The sequence below is a fragment of the Ostrea edulis genome, chromosome 1 (assembly GCF_947568905.1).
Source record: "Ostrea edulis chromosome 1, xbOstEdul1.1, whole genome shotgun sequence".
Classification (NCBI taxonomy): domain Eukaryota; kingdom Metazoa; phylum Mollusca; class Bivalvia; order Ostreida; family Ostreidae; genus Ostrea; species Ostrea edulis.
The window spans coordinates 52,902,683-52,919,405 of NC_079164.1; the positions used below are offsets into that span (position 1 = coordinate 52,902,683).

The window sequence follows — 16,723 nt, forward strand, 5'->3', positions numbered from 1 at the left end:
TAGCCTTTAATTACATGTAGTACGTTCAATATGGTCATTTCAGTACCAAGAAATGAAAGAAAGCGTTGCACGTGCATACACGCGCACGCGTGTATGATTCCGAATTTTTGTTGATGTCGTTCAACAGGCATTTGTATCATATACCCACAGTATGAATTTCATAACGTTTCCACCAAATATAAGGAAGTTATAGCGATTTTAAAATCGTCCAATCAGAAATCAGCACACGTGCATGCACGTGATGAGCAGTAATTCTAACCACAGCAATTTGTAAGGAGTACCAAGACACATTTAAACCATTAATATCAATAGAATTTGACGAAAAACAAAAACGTTATCGTCCTTTAAAAATTGAACATTTAAAAAACGTTGCACGCGCATGCGCGTGTGCGTTGGCATTTTTTGTTACACCAACATATAGATACACATATTGTCTACATATGCTGTGAATATCATCCCATTCGCTTCATAAATAAGATAGTTACAAACGTTTTAGCATTATCCAATCAAAATGAAGCGCACGTGCATGCGCGTGCAAATTGGTAATTTTGACCATGTAAATCAGTTAAGGGTCTCAATATCTACCTATGATATGAATTTCAAGCCATTTCAATGAACAACAAAAAAGTTAGACTGATTCCAAAGTTAGTGTACAAATTTTGTAATGCGCGTGCACGCGCATGCGTGCTGGCAAAATAACTATTATTTTTCATATGTACAAATGATATACTATCATCCTATTTAGGTTTTATATCGCTTCCTTCAATATTCTGATTTTCCATTTTTTGTACCAAAATTGCAATGCACGTGCGCGCGTGTGCATGCACGTGCAAACAAAATGACTATCACTATGCACATCTACAAACGCTATACTATCATCCTGGAAAGTTTCATATCGATCCCTTTTGTAGTTCCTGAGAACACTACCGGACAAAAAAGTACCGGAGAAAAAGAATAATAATAATAACTAGACACGATCTCGTTGCGAGCAACGAGTAGGTCTTCCGTCCGATTTGTTGATGCACTCGGAGTTAAAAAAAAAAAAAAAAAGACAAATGAGTCCCAATTTAGTTTCCGACTTTAAGACACTTTAGATATAATCAATTTTTCATATCATAAGCTTCTGAAGCAAAGTTGCGGTGAAATTCGTTTGAAATTCGACTCTCCAGGCGAGCCATAAGGCTCGCGGGCCTATTTCTTGATGTCATTTGTTAGCCCTCTATAGACTCAACAACTTTAGTTCTATATGTCTTTACAAAATATTTACCTGTAAAAAGTTATTGAGATCGACCGATATCGACAAAAAATCGACTCTACAGGCGAGCCATTAGGACCATAGGCCTATTTCTTGATATCAATCGATAGATCTCGATAAACTGAACAACTTTTGTTCAATATGTCCTTACAAAATATTTACCAGTTACAAGTTTTTGAAATCGACTGATATCGACAAAAATCGACTCTACAGGCGAGCCATGAGGCCCACAGACCCATTTTTTGATATTGATCGATAGGTTATGACACATTGAACAACTTTTGTTCAATAATGCTTTTCAAAAAATATGTCGTTTTAAAGATATGAGGCGTCAAATATTTATGATTTTGGCCCTTCAAATCTCTAATTACGTAACATATGACCTACTTTTTGATTTGATAAGATCAAGCTCGTTGAGATGAACATTTCCGCTTCTACAACTTATTATAAAATATTAATAGTTTCTGAGATATTCTCAAAAACATTTGGACCCTTCTGAACCCCTAATTTAAAGGGCCAGCCCGTTTTGCTTGATATCGTAAGAAAGGCCTTGTCATTTTAAACATTTTTTGCTCAACAAGTATTTAGAAATTCTTTACCGTTCTCGAGTTATCTCTACAAGAAATATTTAGGGGCCAAACTGTAGCTCCCTAACGGGGCCACATAGGGAAAAAACGAAATGTATATATTGTTTAGATTATCATTCTGAACAACTTTTGTTCAATAATGCTTTTCAAAATAGTTGTCGTTTTCAAGATATGAGGCGTCAATTATTTATGATTTTGGCCCTTAAAATCCCTTATTACGTAACATATGACCTACTTTTTGATTTGATAAGAACAAGCTCGTTTAGATGAACATTTCCGCTTCAATGACTTATTACAAAATATTAATAGTTTCTGAGATATTCTCATAAACCTTTGGACCCTTCTGGGCCCCTAATTTAAAGGGTCAGCCCCTTTTGCTTGATATCGTAAGAAAGGTCATGACATTTCAAACATTTTTTGTTCAACAAATATTTAGAAATTCTTTACCGTTCTCGAGTTATTTCTAGAAGTAATTTTTAGGGGCCAAACTGTAGCTCCCTAACGGGGCCACATAGGGTAAAAACGAAATATGCATATTGTTCAGATCATCATTCTGAACAACTTTTGTTCTTTATTGCTTTTCAAAATATTTGTCGTTTTCGAGATACAAGGGGTAAAAAATTTATGGTTTTGGCCCTTAAAATCCCTTATTACGTAACATATGACCTAAATTTTTATATGAATAGATTTGGATTGTTGAGATGAACATTTTGTGTTCTTTGACTTATACCAAAATATTAACGATTTTTGAGATATTTGATCTAGACTTTGAGCCCTTCTAGATCCCTAATTTAAGGGGCTAGCCCCTAAATCTTGATATTTTCGAAAAGATCTCGTAAATGTGCACAACTTTTGTTCTACATGTCTTTAACAAAATATTTGCAAGAAAAAAGATATTGGAGATCAAAGGTCAAAAATCGCCGAAATCGGCGAAAAATTTTGGCATCCATTTTTTCAGGTCCAGGCGAGTGTTTAGGCAAATCGCCTCCGGTAAAATCGAATCCCCCACAAATCTTCTAAAATGTTTACTCTATCTTGTGTAGAAATTTCAAGACTCTAGCTTCAAAACTAACGGAGGAGATGTGTGGACAACAAGACCCTTCAAAAAGTCACTAAAAGAGAAATAACTCCTGACCGGAAGTGACGTCAAGCACGAAATTTTGCAAGCAAAGTCTCGTCACCAAAAGACATCTTTCCTGAAAATTTCGTGAAAATCGATCGAGAAATGGCTGAGAAAAACGCGTGTACTACCAAGGAAAATAATAATAATAATAATAATAATAATAATGAAGAAGAAGAACGCGAACAATAATAGTAAGGTCTTCCGCAGGAGACGGAAGACCTTAATAATAATAATAATAATAATAATAAGAAACAGAGTAAAAACAATATGTTCCCAAACTTTGTTTGGGGAACATAATTATTGACATGGATATGAGATAATCTCATTTAATTGAGTGAATAGCATTATACAATAGGACTTAACTTGGTACAAGCTAACTTATTTTAAGAAAGTCAGCATCAGGAGGAGTTAACTAGTATTGCAACTTCCTCTTTACATCCCCCTCAAGTGGAAGCAATAACAGCACGTTACCCACCCACCCTTCCCATATTTTGAAATAGTTAAGTAAACCATCAATTTGTTTTACTTTGGTCACGTAATCTGCGCCAAGTATGTTATATTTTCAGGTAAATTGCATGGCGTGGATTCAGTTAAGCTGAGCCTGTTTTTGTACTTTCACAGGACTGCGAATGTGACGATAGTTGCACCTTTGCTAAACAGCAAATCAGTCGACGAGGACTATTGAATAAATATCTTGATAATTTTTCTTTTTACTATATCTGTCGCAATTTTAAGGGGGAGGAGTCGGGGAAACATTAAGGCTAATAAGTGTACAAGCTTAACCTGTTGTCTCTGTCCATCTGCATCAAAGCATGAGGGATGTCTCATGGCTGTGTTAACATGGAAGTTAAATGCCATTGAGCAAATGTTTGGAATAACTGGAAACTGCTTGGGGTCTGCAGCATTTCAGTGCTCAGACCCCCTCTACCTCTATAAAAGGAGGAGAGGCTACAGGCTGGTTTGTGTTAAAGTTCTAAACCAGGTAGCAAGCCAGAGACAGGGTGAAAAAGCTGTGCAGCTTGTGGGCCTAGCCACCATGCGTGTCAGGCATGGGGTTCCATGGCACTCGCATCTAAGCGAGGCCACTAGTTTGCCCAGTGGTTTATGGTATCCTAGTTGTCTCCCTTGACTCCTACTAAATTTTGCGGCCAGTATCATCCAACACTGTGCATTATGTTTTTATGATGTCATTGCTTAATAAATTAATGTAAAGTACAATTGGTGTTTTCAATTCTCACAAGTGGCTGAAAGATAATTCAATAACATTGTAAAAGGCAGACAAAGTAACTATCATTGGCTGCAATCTTCAATTAAACTTTAAACAACTCTTTGACAGAAATATTGCCTTCTAAATGTATAGATAATTCAGTGTTCCAATTTTGAATTGATTTGGGTATGAGATCATTACTATTTATCATATCATATAACACTTTGGAACATTTATCATTCAACAGTATAAATTCAAAGTAAAATGGAATAAATGGTGTACAATTTTTTTTAACATCTGATCTCTTAACAGACAAAGTCTTTAAAAACTTAGATATAGTACTGGTAATACTGTTGTATTGTATTGTACATACATTTGCTAGTCTAAATTTTTGTGAAAAATCTTGTAGTAATAAAAAATTAAAATCTTCATCTAAAAAGTCTCCAGTTATTTTCACATCATGTTGATACCATGTTTTAACATACACATATTTGTATTATGCCATACTGGAACAGAACCGAGTTTTTGCATGGAATATTTTTCATTCATTCCTCGCATCATTGCTAACCATGATTGAAAAACATCACACCAAAAATCATTGCTATGGTTTATAATAGTATAGATATATTCATCTCCAAAATCTATAATTTTTTTACCACCTCATTGCCATGAACTGCCAAAAAACTATCCACCCATGGTTTGTGACTGTTAATCTTTTAATCCAAGAACATTTTAAAGACATTATAAAATTTTTCACCTCAACCATTTTCATGCCACCTTATAAGTAATCTTGGGTGACAATTTGTCTCTTGACCTTGTCAATCTTTGAATTCCATATAAATTAAAAAAACCCAGTTATTATACCCCCCGCGAATGAAGTTCAGGGGGGTATATAGGAATCACTCTGTCTGTCAGTGCAGATTCGTGTCCGGGCCATAACTTCTTTGTTCTTTGACATAGGCATACCATATTTGACACATGAGTGTATCACCATGAGACGATGTGTTGAGTACCTTCATGACCTCCATATGACCTTGACCTCAAGGTCAAAATTAAAGGTTTTTACAATGGATTCATGCCAGGGCCATGACTTCTTTGTTCTTTGACATAGGCATACCATATTTGACACATGAGTGTATCGCCATGAGATGATGTGTCGGGTACCTTCATGACCTCAATATGACCTTGACCTCAAGGTCAAAATTAAAGGTTTTACAATGGATTCATGTCAGGGCCATGACTTCTTTGTTCTTTGACATAGGCATACCATATTTGACAAATGAGTGTATCACCATGAGACGATGTGTCGGGTACCTTCATGACCTCTATATGACCTTGAACTTTGACCTCAAGGTCAAAATTGATTATAGGGTTTTGACATAGTCATACCATAAGACATGGTTGTATCACCATGAGACTATGTCATGTACATTCATGACCTTTTTATGATCTTGACCTTTGATCTCAAGGTCAAAATTATAGGTTTATACCATGGATTTGTGTTCGAACTATATCTTCCATTTTCTTCTACAAAGGCATACCATATTTATACACTCAGGAAAGAGGTAATTTATACCTATTAACAACACCCTTTGGGAGATTGGGTTAAGCGGGGGTGGGGGGTGGGGGGGGGGTACTCTTAGTGAACATTGCTCACAGTACCTCTTGTTTAGAAAACATATGGTTTAGCTTAGGTAAAAGCAGTGTTTTGGTGACTGTGACTCGACCAATGAGAGTGAGTATTCTTCTATTCCACTGGCGTATCAAAGCTTTAATTTTTGGTATCTGAATATTATAATTTAAATCGACTATTTTTTTCATATCCACAGAAAATTCTATTTTTCACACATTTAATAATGGACAATTTTGCCCCCACCCTCATACAAAAACTCCTACCCCTACGATCATCAAAATTACAATTTTGGTATAGATCAACCTGTTGTTTATAAATATCCATTTAGTATCAATAGCACTAAAGAAGACATTATTTAAGTGTTTTACACATTAACACTATATACCAAGTTTGGTCCCGCCCTGGGGTCAGAACCTCTACCCTGGAGGTCAGATGAAATTTACAATTTTGGTAGAAACCTTCCTATTCTACATCACTATGCAATTAGTTTTTCTTACACATGTGCGGTTGTAAAGAATAAGATTTTTAAAAATTCGTCAATATTGGGTAGTTTTTTGCCCTGCCCCTAAGGCCCCAGGGGTGCAGAAATCCTGAAATTTACAATTTATGTCCCCCTTGTCCAAAAGATTCTTCACACCAAATTTGAAAGGAATTAAAATGGTAGTTATCAAGAAGACGTTAAAAATGTTCTATTTTTCACACATTTAATAACTGACAATTTTGGTCCCACCCTGATGCCAAAACTCTTATCCCTGGGATCATCAAATTTAAAATTTTGGTAAAGGACTATCTGCTCTTTCTAAATATCCATTTATTTCAATTTAGTATCAATAGCACTAAAGAAGATGTTATTTAAGTGTCTTACACATTAACACTATATATATACCAAATTTGGCCACGACCTGTGATCAGAACCCCTACCCTGGGGATCATGAAATTTACAATTTTGTAGAGGTGTTCCTGCTCTACATCACTTATGCATTTAGTTTTTCTTAAGTATGTGCGGTTATAGAGAAGAATTTTAAAATTTGGTTAATTTTTGGCAGTTTTTGCCCCATTCAATTGTTTAATTGTTAATGCACGACAACAGACCAATTGCAATTGGTTGGGTGACCTACAAATATGTAATTCATATCACATTATTTCGTTGCTTGTACATGCTATATCTAGGATATGACTTGCAAATATGACATTGTTTTTATGATTACTTCATAAAACATTTCTCTCAATAGTATTTTATATTTCTTGGATTTTAAATTTTAAATACCAGTCACTTTTCTTATTTTTTATCATCATCCTCAGTGACTGTAGGTGCGCTCTTGCCTCAGTTAGACACTCTGAGTACCATTTAATGCACCTCCTTCACAGAAGAGCTCTTATCTTTTAACTTGCATATTCTATCTCACAAAATCTAATCACTCACCTGTAAATACTGATTATAAGTTAACATACAGAAGCTGACCAAGGCATAACTTATGGAAAATGTCACCAACAGTTTCTTTATGGCCCAAAGGAGAGGTTGTAAAGTACTAGAGTTGTTGATCTGGTGCAAGATAGGAATCTTATATTCTAGCACCATAATCTAAAAATTGAATAACAAGAGATCATGAATACTTTGTCAATAAAGTCATACATATTTAACTTATATTCTTTTGGGAAATAATAAACAACCTTGCCACTTCAATATAGAAACACATCCAATTTGACCATTTTATGAAATTCTAATCAGTACAGTAAAACTTGCTTATAAAGAATTTCAAAACAAAACTTCATTTACTATACATAAAAATGATCAATTCAAGGTAACAAAAGAAAACAAGAGGCCCGTGGGCCACATCGCTCACCTTGGCCCATATTTAAAGATTTTCCATATATATTGGGGGGGGGGGGGGGGGGGGGATGATTTTAACAAACTTGAACCTGCATTATGTCAGGAAGCTTTCATGTACATATAGACTTTTCTGGCCAAGTGGTTCTTCTTCAAAAGATTTTCCCTATATATTTCTATGTAAAATTTTGATCCCCTACTGTGGCCCCATCCTACCCCCTGGGGCCATGATCTGAAAAAATTCTTGAATCTACTTTATACCAGTAAGCTTTCAGGTAAATCTCCACTCTTATGGCCTAGTGGTTCTCGGGAAGACTTTTAAAGATTTTCCTATATATTCACATGTAAAAATTTGATCTCCTATTGTGGCCCCACCCCATGCCTGGGGGTCATGATCTAAACAAACTTGAATCTCCACTATGTCAGGAATCTTTCATGTAAAGTTCAGCTTTTCCTGTATGATTGCAGGATATCACTTTAATAAAGGAAGTCCTGTGTCATTGTAGGATATAACCTTAATAAAGGAAGTCCTGTGTCATTGTAGGATATAACCTTAATAAAGGAAGTCCTGTGTCATTGTAGGATATAACCTTAATAAAGGAAGTCCTGTGTCAGAGAAGGATATAACCTTAATAAAGGAAGTCCTGTATCATTGTAGGATATAACCTTAATAAAGGAAGTCCTGTGTCAGAGTAGGATATAACCTTAATAAAGGAAGTCCTGTGTCATTGTAGGATATAACCTTAATAAAGGAAGTCCTGTGTCATTGTAGGATATAACCTTAATAAAGGAAGTCCTGTGTCAGAGTAGGATATAACCTTAATAAAGGAAGTCCTGTGTTTTCTATAGGATATAACCTTAATAAAGGAAGTCCTTTGTCATTATAGGAATTGACAGGAAAATGACACCTCCTACTACAGCCCTAAAGGCCATCCATAGGTTAAAAATTGTGTCATTTCACCTAAAGCTGTACATACATTACATTTCTTATTATATCTGGGTCATCAATCTATAATTTTCATAGGTTTATCAATGATTCATTTCAGGCTTAAATATTCATAGTAACTCTTTTATATCTACACAAACATACACTTATATTTTTCCTTGGTCATTCTTCTGTCGAAAAATGTATGTTATTTAGACAATTTTAATGTGAATTTTATTCACATCTGTCACAGAGTAGAATATACCCTTAAATATATATATGATAAGCTTAGATTTCATTGATTTGTGACAAGAATTAACTGTAAAACAGAAATTATACTCATTTGTCAAAATGACAGCAGGAAGCAAATATGACTTCCTTGTAACTTCATAGGTATAAAGTTCTTTATAACCTGGGGTTCTTTTCTTAAAGCTGAATGACCGGATATTTTTCTTCCAAAGCATAAAAGATTAAAAATGTAGCTGAATTAGTTTTTTAAAAGTTATCAAACTTTCCATAAATTATATCCTTAAAAACTTCTACAAAAAATAGTAGAAAGATTCTTTATATAATATAGTGAGGTAACATGCTAAATATGGATGTTGATGATTGGAATTCCTATGCATGTACATCACTTAGATGTAAATAGGGATTGTTGATGTCTAAAATGGTCACATGATTGTCACTTGAATATATTTACATTTCAAATGCTTTTGCCTTTGATATTATTTGAATTAATTGTAATGATAGCCATTTCCTCATGAATGGACTGCAGTTGTAAACAATGCACATATAATCTTGATAAACATAGTACGAGGACTGTTCGATATGTGATGTGTATTGTACGATATCTCAAAAGCATTGGACTCAAATAGTGAAATGAACATTACATCTCTTCAAAGTATTCTCTGCAGTTTGAAATACATAATTTCAATCTCTAAATCCACTTCTGAAATGTGTCACGGTACGCTGATTTAGGTAGACCTCTGATGCACTGACTGATGGCTGAGCCATGGGCTTGTCGGGACTTGTAACAACGACCAGATAAGAAGTTTTAAAGTTTTGGAAAAAGGAAAAAGTCGCATGGGGCTACATCTGGAGATAATGGTGGGTATGGCAAGACGGTAACCTTCTCTGACTTCAAAAATTGCTTCATAAGCTCAGATGTATGTGATGGAACATTATCATGAAGTAGACGAACATGCCTAAATCCTGACACAGGGCGTTGTTTATGATATTTCTTGAGCTTTTTTAGTATAACATCTTGGTAATACCGACCTGTAACACTTTTGCCCTTTGGTACCGGAATTTGTACAGCTATACCATCACATGAGAAGAATATGCAATAAAGAACCTTCTTTGTGATTATGGTTCTTTTGGCAACTACAGGCCTTCTACTGTGTTTAGTTAGCCATATTTTCAGTCTGAGAATTTAACGGTACACCGATAGATCGCAACTATGCCAAATGAGGTCGGGTCATGCCATGTGCAGATAAGATATCCCGAATTGTCTATGCCAAATTCTAAGAAACAAAGGAATAATTATGATATGTGTGTGATAATGCACTTAAAATAAATAATCGTCAAAATCTATTTTTGTGACCTGGATTTTCTTGCGTTATATTTAGAGTATACGACTTGAGCGTTTAAGCAGTTTGAAGATTATGACTACGTGCTCTAGACAAATTGTTCAGTATATAATTCGTATGTCTTTGAATGTCGATGCTTTTTTTTATTGGGATCGATTTTTAAACTAAAATTTTCCTCAATAATATAACTAGAGTAATACTATTTTTTCTTTATTTCCCAAATATTCAAGTATTGCAAGAATGTCAAAACAAAATAATATACGTTTGACTTAGCAAAAATAATTTTGAGGTGAAGGTCAGACAAACGGCGTGTATAGGATTCTGCAGTTAAAGTATTTACTGGACAGTGATTATGATTATGATGAGCAAAAGAAAAAAGAAAACGAGGACAATATCAATAGATTAAATGTAGAATTGGAAATGGAGTATGAAGTTGAATTAAAAAAACAAAGTTTGTTAATAAATATTTTTCTCTCGATATATATGTGTTATTTTTGTCGTCAAATTTTGGTGAAGTCTATGCCAAATGCCATAGGTCTATGCCGCATCAAAAAGACATAGACCTATTGTCTATGCCATTTAAAAAGTTAAATTCTCAGACTGTATTTTGTTTCCAATTTTTCTTACTGGTTCGAAATAGTGAACCCATGTTTTGTCACCAGTAACAATGTTTGCAAATTGTCTTTGATTGAATTTGGGAAACATTTTGAGCAATTGCATAGCGGTTTGTACTCGTACCTGTTTTTGGTCATCTGTCAATATATGCGGTATCCATCTGGCAGAAATCTTTCATACTTTTAAAATACGCTTCAAAATGAAATACACCTGCGATAGCAATATGCCACCAGCTTTTGGCAATATTACGAATCATGTATCTGCCATCACTTTCAATTATTTCCCTGACTTTTGAGACATTTGCCTTGCCTGTTACAGTCACAGGTTGGCCAGATTTTGCTGCATCTTTGACGGACTCTGTGCCAGTCAGAAATTTCTTTCTCCACCTACGAACTGTCTCATAAGATACCTTATCAGACCCATAAACTTCCCCCAATTCAGTAAAAATCTTCATTACCGAATGACCAAGTTTTGTGTAAACTTTTATATAAGCTCTAACTTCTTCAATATTCTCAACCCGTTTCCAACCATTTTTACAACAGTGGTCAATGACTAGGTCTATTGAAATGACTATAAGTTTAAAACTATGTGGAGTTGAAGGCTCGTGTTTAGACCATTGGAAAGGTATTGAATAGAGCTATCCAAGAGTATCATCATCCATGAAATCGTGTAAAGCGTTCTCGCACTGTGGTATAATACACATTATATATCAAACAGCCCTCGTATACCTAATTCAACAGATGGGAATTCCAAGAGAAATGAAAGTAGTATGTAAATATCAGAAATAAGTTTCATTTCTGAAAATACATGAGGGCTATGAACTACAATGCTTCACGCCATTATACTTCATGAAGCTTGTTAGCGCGTCATGAAAAAGTACGTCAACATGAAGCATTGCATTTCAAAAATAAAAATTTATTCTTAAATACGTACATGCAACAAGTTACCCATGTTTTGGACAAAATTTGTCAAAACATCAGACTATACAGTTTTAAGGATATGGCAGGGAATTTACAAATGACCAAATTCCATATGACAAGTTTCACTGCATAAATCTTGAACATCTTACCTGATTTTCAGTGTTGACCATGATAAATTCTAGGAAGAAGTTCATGTAATATCCAGATGCTAATCCATGCCATACAGCCAAATAGATCAGAGTCACAGCTTGCGATATTAACCTGTTACCGAGAAACTGTAGCCTTTTGTATATGTACCTGAAAAGAGCTCACTTTATTGTACTTAAATATCAAAGAAATCATAAACTGAAGAGATTTACAATAAAATTCATACATGGCTATAAACAAATATTACAATTTACGAAAGAGAAGAGATCAATATACAGGTTTTTATAAGTAGTGGATTTATCATTATCTGGTAAATCCCAATTTTTTCCTCAGAGAGCTACAGTTCTGCAGCTAGACCCCATGGCACTTCATATGAACTCATATTTATTGATAGATTATCAATTAAATCATTCAACAATCAGAATCAGAGGGCTTTAACCAATAAAAAATTGATTATCATAACATCATCAAGTCCTCCTCAAAGGAGATAGAGAACTATACATTCACAAGTTTATTATCTCATGATATTATGCAAACTGAATACAGTAGAATCCTCTTATTGTCATACCAGTTGATTCATATGTTTTTTTTCAAATCACAAAATATTTTCTTATCAAATCAATAAAAATCCATATCATAATTATAATCACTATAATGCTTTAAAAGATGCAACATATACAATCAAATCTTGTTATCTCAAACTCAATTAGACTGAGAGAAAACTTCGAGATATCCAAGGATTTGAGATATTGAGGGTAAAATACTTAAAGAATAAGTGGTTGGGACTTCCGAATCACTTCAACATATCCATGGTATTCAAGATATCGGTGTTCAAGATACCCAAGTTCAACTGTAATATGACGTTAAAATTCTGTAATAAAAAAATGCAGACCTCTAATTGCTGCAGGCCTGCTGTCAATGGGGGTGTGACATATTTTACTCATTATATCTAGTATACAACTATAGATCTTGAAAATTCTATTGAAGTTGTATGGTAACAGAATTAGTAATGTTGAAATGCACAAAGCTACTTCGACCTGCAGTCATTACAATGGTAGTTATCTTGTTCAATAGACAGTTACAACTTAGATGATTTATAAGTAAAATTCAAATTCAAAATGACATTAATAAACAATTTTATAAGTATACAAAGTGTTAAGAATTTAATTTTTAATTACAAAATTTCAATTCGGTACGTTTAGCACATCAACTTTAAGGAAGATGCACACCTAGGAGAGAATGCTGATATATTATGTTCAGTGTGACTATGACAAATTGTGAATCAATACTTCATTATGATAATATGCTTATTATGATATTGAGAGGATTCTACTGTATTAGAGTGTAGTAACATTCTAAGGAACATGATAAATATCAACTGAACACAAGGAATAAAGTTCTATCTCTCCTTAAAGTGACAAAGTTCTGACATGTGACAGAATAACTTGTGAAGTGTCGTCTGGCTTCACAGGCAACACAAAAGCTGGCTCTACAGTATCCTAAAACATGAAATCTATACTATTTGATTAAATATTATATAAAATTGCACAGCTGTTAAGATTTCTAACCTAAACATCCAGTTATTGGTGTTATGATTGAAGGCTTCAATAGATCGACGGAATGTACATGCAGTCTCCAGTTGGTATAGTTTAACGTTGGTCACACCATCCCATAGTATATTACCATTTTCATCCTTTCCATTGTACGACAGTCCCATCAAAATACAAATGCCCTCCTTTGTAAAAGAAAACAAAAATACATGAAGCATTTTTCATTTCAAAATACCTCTCCTCATAATCTATATTGTCCACAAATTGACCATCAATCATTTTTCACATAAATTCCTGAGAAAAACATGAGGATTGTCCCAGAAAATTTTCAACATTCTTACTTGCATAACAAGATGTGTTTGTGAAACACAAATGCCCCCGATAATGGCCAATTCCAAAGATGGTCAAGGTCACAAGGACAAATTATCTTGGTACCAGTAGAAAGATCTTGTCACAAGAAATACTCTTGTGCAATATGAAAGCTCCAATATTTACCATTTAGAAGTTATGACCAATGTCAAATTTTTTAATAAAAGTAGGTCAAATGCCAAGGTCAAAAGGTTTAGTACCAAGGAATACTAATGTGAAATATCAAAGCTCTAGCACTTACTGTTCAAAGGTTATTAGCAAGGTTAAAGTTTTCAAAAAGTAGGTCAAACTCCAAGGTCACAGGGTCAAATATTTTGGTACCCACGGAAAAGTCTTATCACAAGGAATACTCATGGGAAATATCAAAGCTCTAGCACTTACTGTTTAAAAGTTATTAGTAAGGTTAAAGTTTCAGACAGAATGACAGAATTTTAGAATGACAGACAGGACAAAAACAGTATGCCCCCTGATCTTCGATCTCGGGGGCATAAAAAGTAATGAATAAATTTTAAATACATTATAGGATAAGTGATCAAAAAGTTTGCAAACTATCTCTGTATCTAATTAATTACAGTACAAATTAGATTTCATTGTGGTGGCAAATATCACAAACAGCCCCACCTTGTGGCATTATTTGCTAAGTTCAAGGCCCGTAACTACTACCCATAACTCTTTCAAAACTAGGTCATGAAAGCTCAAACTCAAACTTGACCTGTAACCCATTGATATAAGTTATGCATGAATTTTCAATTCCACAGCTGCAGGGATAGTTATAAAACTGTCAATTCCCTTAAGTTTAAACTGTCAAAGGTATATAAGAAGCATAGGGACTTCCCATTAACCGAGATTCTTACTTGTAGGAATACTATACCTTGCATACCAAGTGCATAGCTTAGAAAGAGTTTGATGTCACATATGATGTCACAATGTTAATGATGTCAAGGTATAAATCATGTATTACAAAATCGGACAAGTCTGTTGTTTTGGAGCAAAGAACTATTATAAATTCTATGTAAACTTGGTAAACTGCTTACAGAAATGGTAATAAAGGACTGGCTAAAAGTTCAATTACTATGTGGATGAAATATTTATAATTCTTTGTATACATGTACATTCAATAAAATTATACAGAGTATTTGTTGGTGTTTTACAAGTTTAAAGAAAGAATAAAGGCAGCTCATAAATAGAGAAAAGCTGAAAGAGCTTGTGCAGTATTAGAATTCATGTCTACAATAATTACAAGAGCTTGTTCAGGAGCTGTGCAGTATTAGAATTCATGTCTACAATAATTACAAAAACTTGTTCATGTTGATTGTGTCTTACTGGAATTTTTATCACTGTTGAATAATTTTAATAGCACCGAGATTCTTCATTTGAAACTGAGATCAATGTTGCATTCTGCAAGATTTTATGGCTTTTGAAATGGTAGCGTTACAAAAAAATTCCAAGCATAAATAAATTTACAAATTTAGTTTAATTTAATTTCCAAGTAGGAATAAATCTAACAAGATGCTGTCATAAAACAGTAATACCCACTTGCAAGTGTTTGCTGCCTTTAAATACACTCTCCATTGTTCTTGTTTTAACTAGCAAAGAAGCCACAATAGTTACCATATAATATACCCAAGTATACCATATATAATCTTGCTGCATAAGTCAAGATGCATGGAGTATTCTGTTGGGCAAGTGCCCTGAGGTCATCCAAAACTCTATTTCATAACTGTTGAAATATATTTAAAACAACTGAGGTCCTGGCCCCTAAATCATGAATATTCCTGTTGCACATACACATGTATCAAGACACATTGAGTATTATGATGGCCGAGTGTCCCGGGATCATCCCAACCCCCATCAATTTTGATAGTTCAAATATTTTCAAAAAGGATGAGATTCCAAACCTTAGAACAACTATATTCTTGTTACACACGACACAATGCACTTGTTACACACGACACAATGCACTCAGCAATGGGTTTTTGTACATTGTTTTTCCACCCCATTTCCTCCTCAAAGTGAAAAAATTTCCAAAAGATGATTTGGCTACTGCATAACTTGTTAAGAGTTTGGGAAATAATTTTTTAAAGAAAAAAACATCATTTTTCGATCTCAATTTGGGCCCCAGGGTGAAAATGAATATTCTGAAACCTTTTTGCACATCTACAGGACACCACCAATAATCTTCCAAAAGATGATTTGGCTACTTTGTAAAATGTATGAGGAATTCTGGGAACCAGGTTTTTTTTTTAATATGTGAGTGGGGTTTTTTTTCTTTTAGAAAAAAACATGATTTGATAGGGAGGTTGTGACAAAATGTGAATGCAATATCTGAATCTATGATGAGAAAAATTCCACAGGCCTTATCGGTCACCTGAATACTAGTGAAAAAGTATCACTACTTCCATGCATGGGCTATGAAATCTAGAAAAAATTTCCTGTTCTGAATATCTAAGCTAAATTCTAATATTCAGCAACAGTATAAAACAAGATGTGTTCTTAAAACTTCAATGCCCTCAAAAGTGCATACACTGATGAAAGGCTTTAAATAATAGCTAAGGTGTATTAACATTAAAACATCAAAAGGTATGACTAATTTGGACTCATCCCAAGTCATAACCCTGGGTTGTGAAATTCACCTACCTGCTCTATCCATTTAGTTTCAATTTAGTATCAAAAGCACTAAAGAAAATGTTATTTAAGTGTTTTACACATAAAAACTATATAACAACTTTGGCCCCGCCCTGGGGTTAGAACCCCTACCCTGGTGATCATGAAATTTACAATTTTGGTAGAGGCTTTCCTGTTCTGCATTACTTAGCTGCAATAATGTAGCCCTCTCTGATTTTTTTTTTTTTTTTTTTAGGGAGAGGGCTACAACTCCTTAGGATCTCTGTAATGGTGTAAATGCGGGAGTGATTCACTCCCGTAACATTTGCGCTCATTCTAAACATTTCCTGACTTTCTTTACATAAATAAAA

The 16,723-nt window shown here is 34.3% G+C and overlaps 1 protein-coding gene across 1 annotated transcript in view; it reads right to left on the reverse strand.

The window, feature by feature from the left end:
- LOC125650284 (lysophospholipid acyltransferase 5-like) overlaps positions 1-16,723 on the reverse strand; it is a 54,512-nt gene that overhangs the window by 11,045 nt on the left and 26,744 nt on the right. The window contains exons 9-11 of the mRNA XM_048878444.2: positions 13,398-13,564; positions 11,832-11,979; positions 7,229-7,387 (exon numbers count right to left, since the gene is read on the reverse strand). Coding sequence (XP_048734401.2) covers positions 7,229-7,387; positions 11,832-11,979; positions 13,398-13,564 — 474 coding nt within the window. The remainder of the gene's footprint in view (positions 1-7,228; positions 7,388-11,831; positions 11,980-13,397; positions 13,565-16,723) is intronic.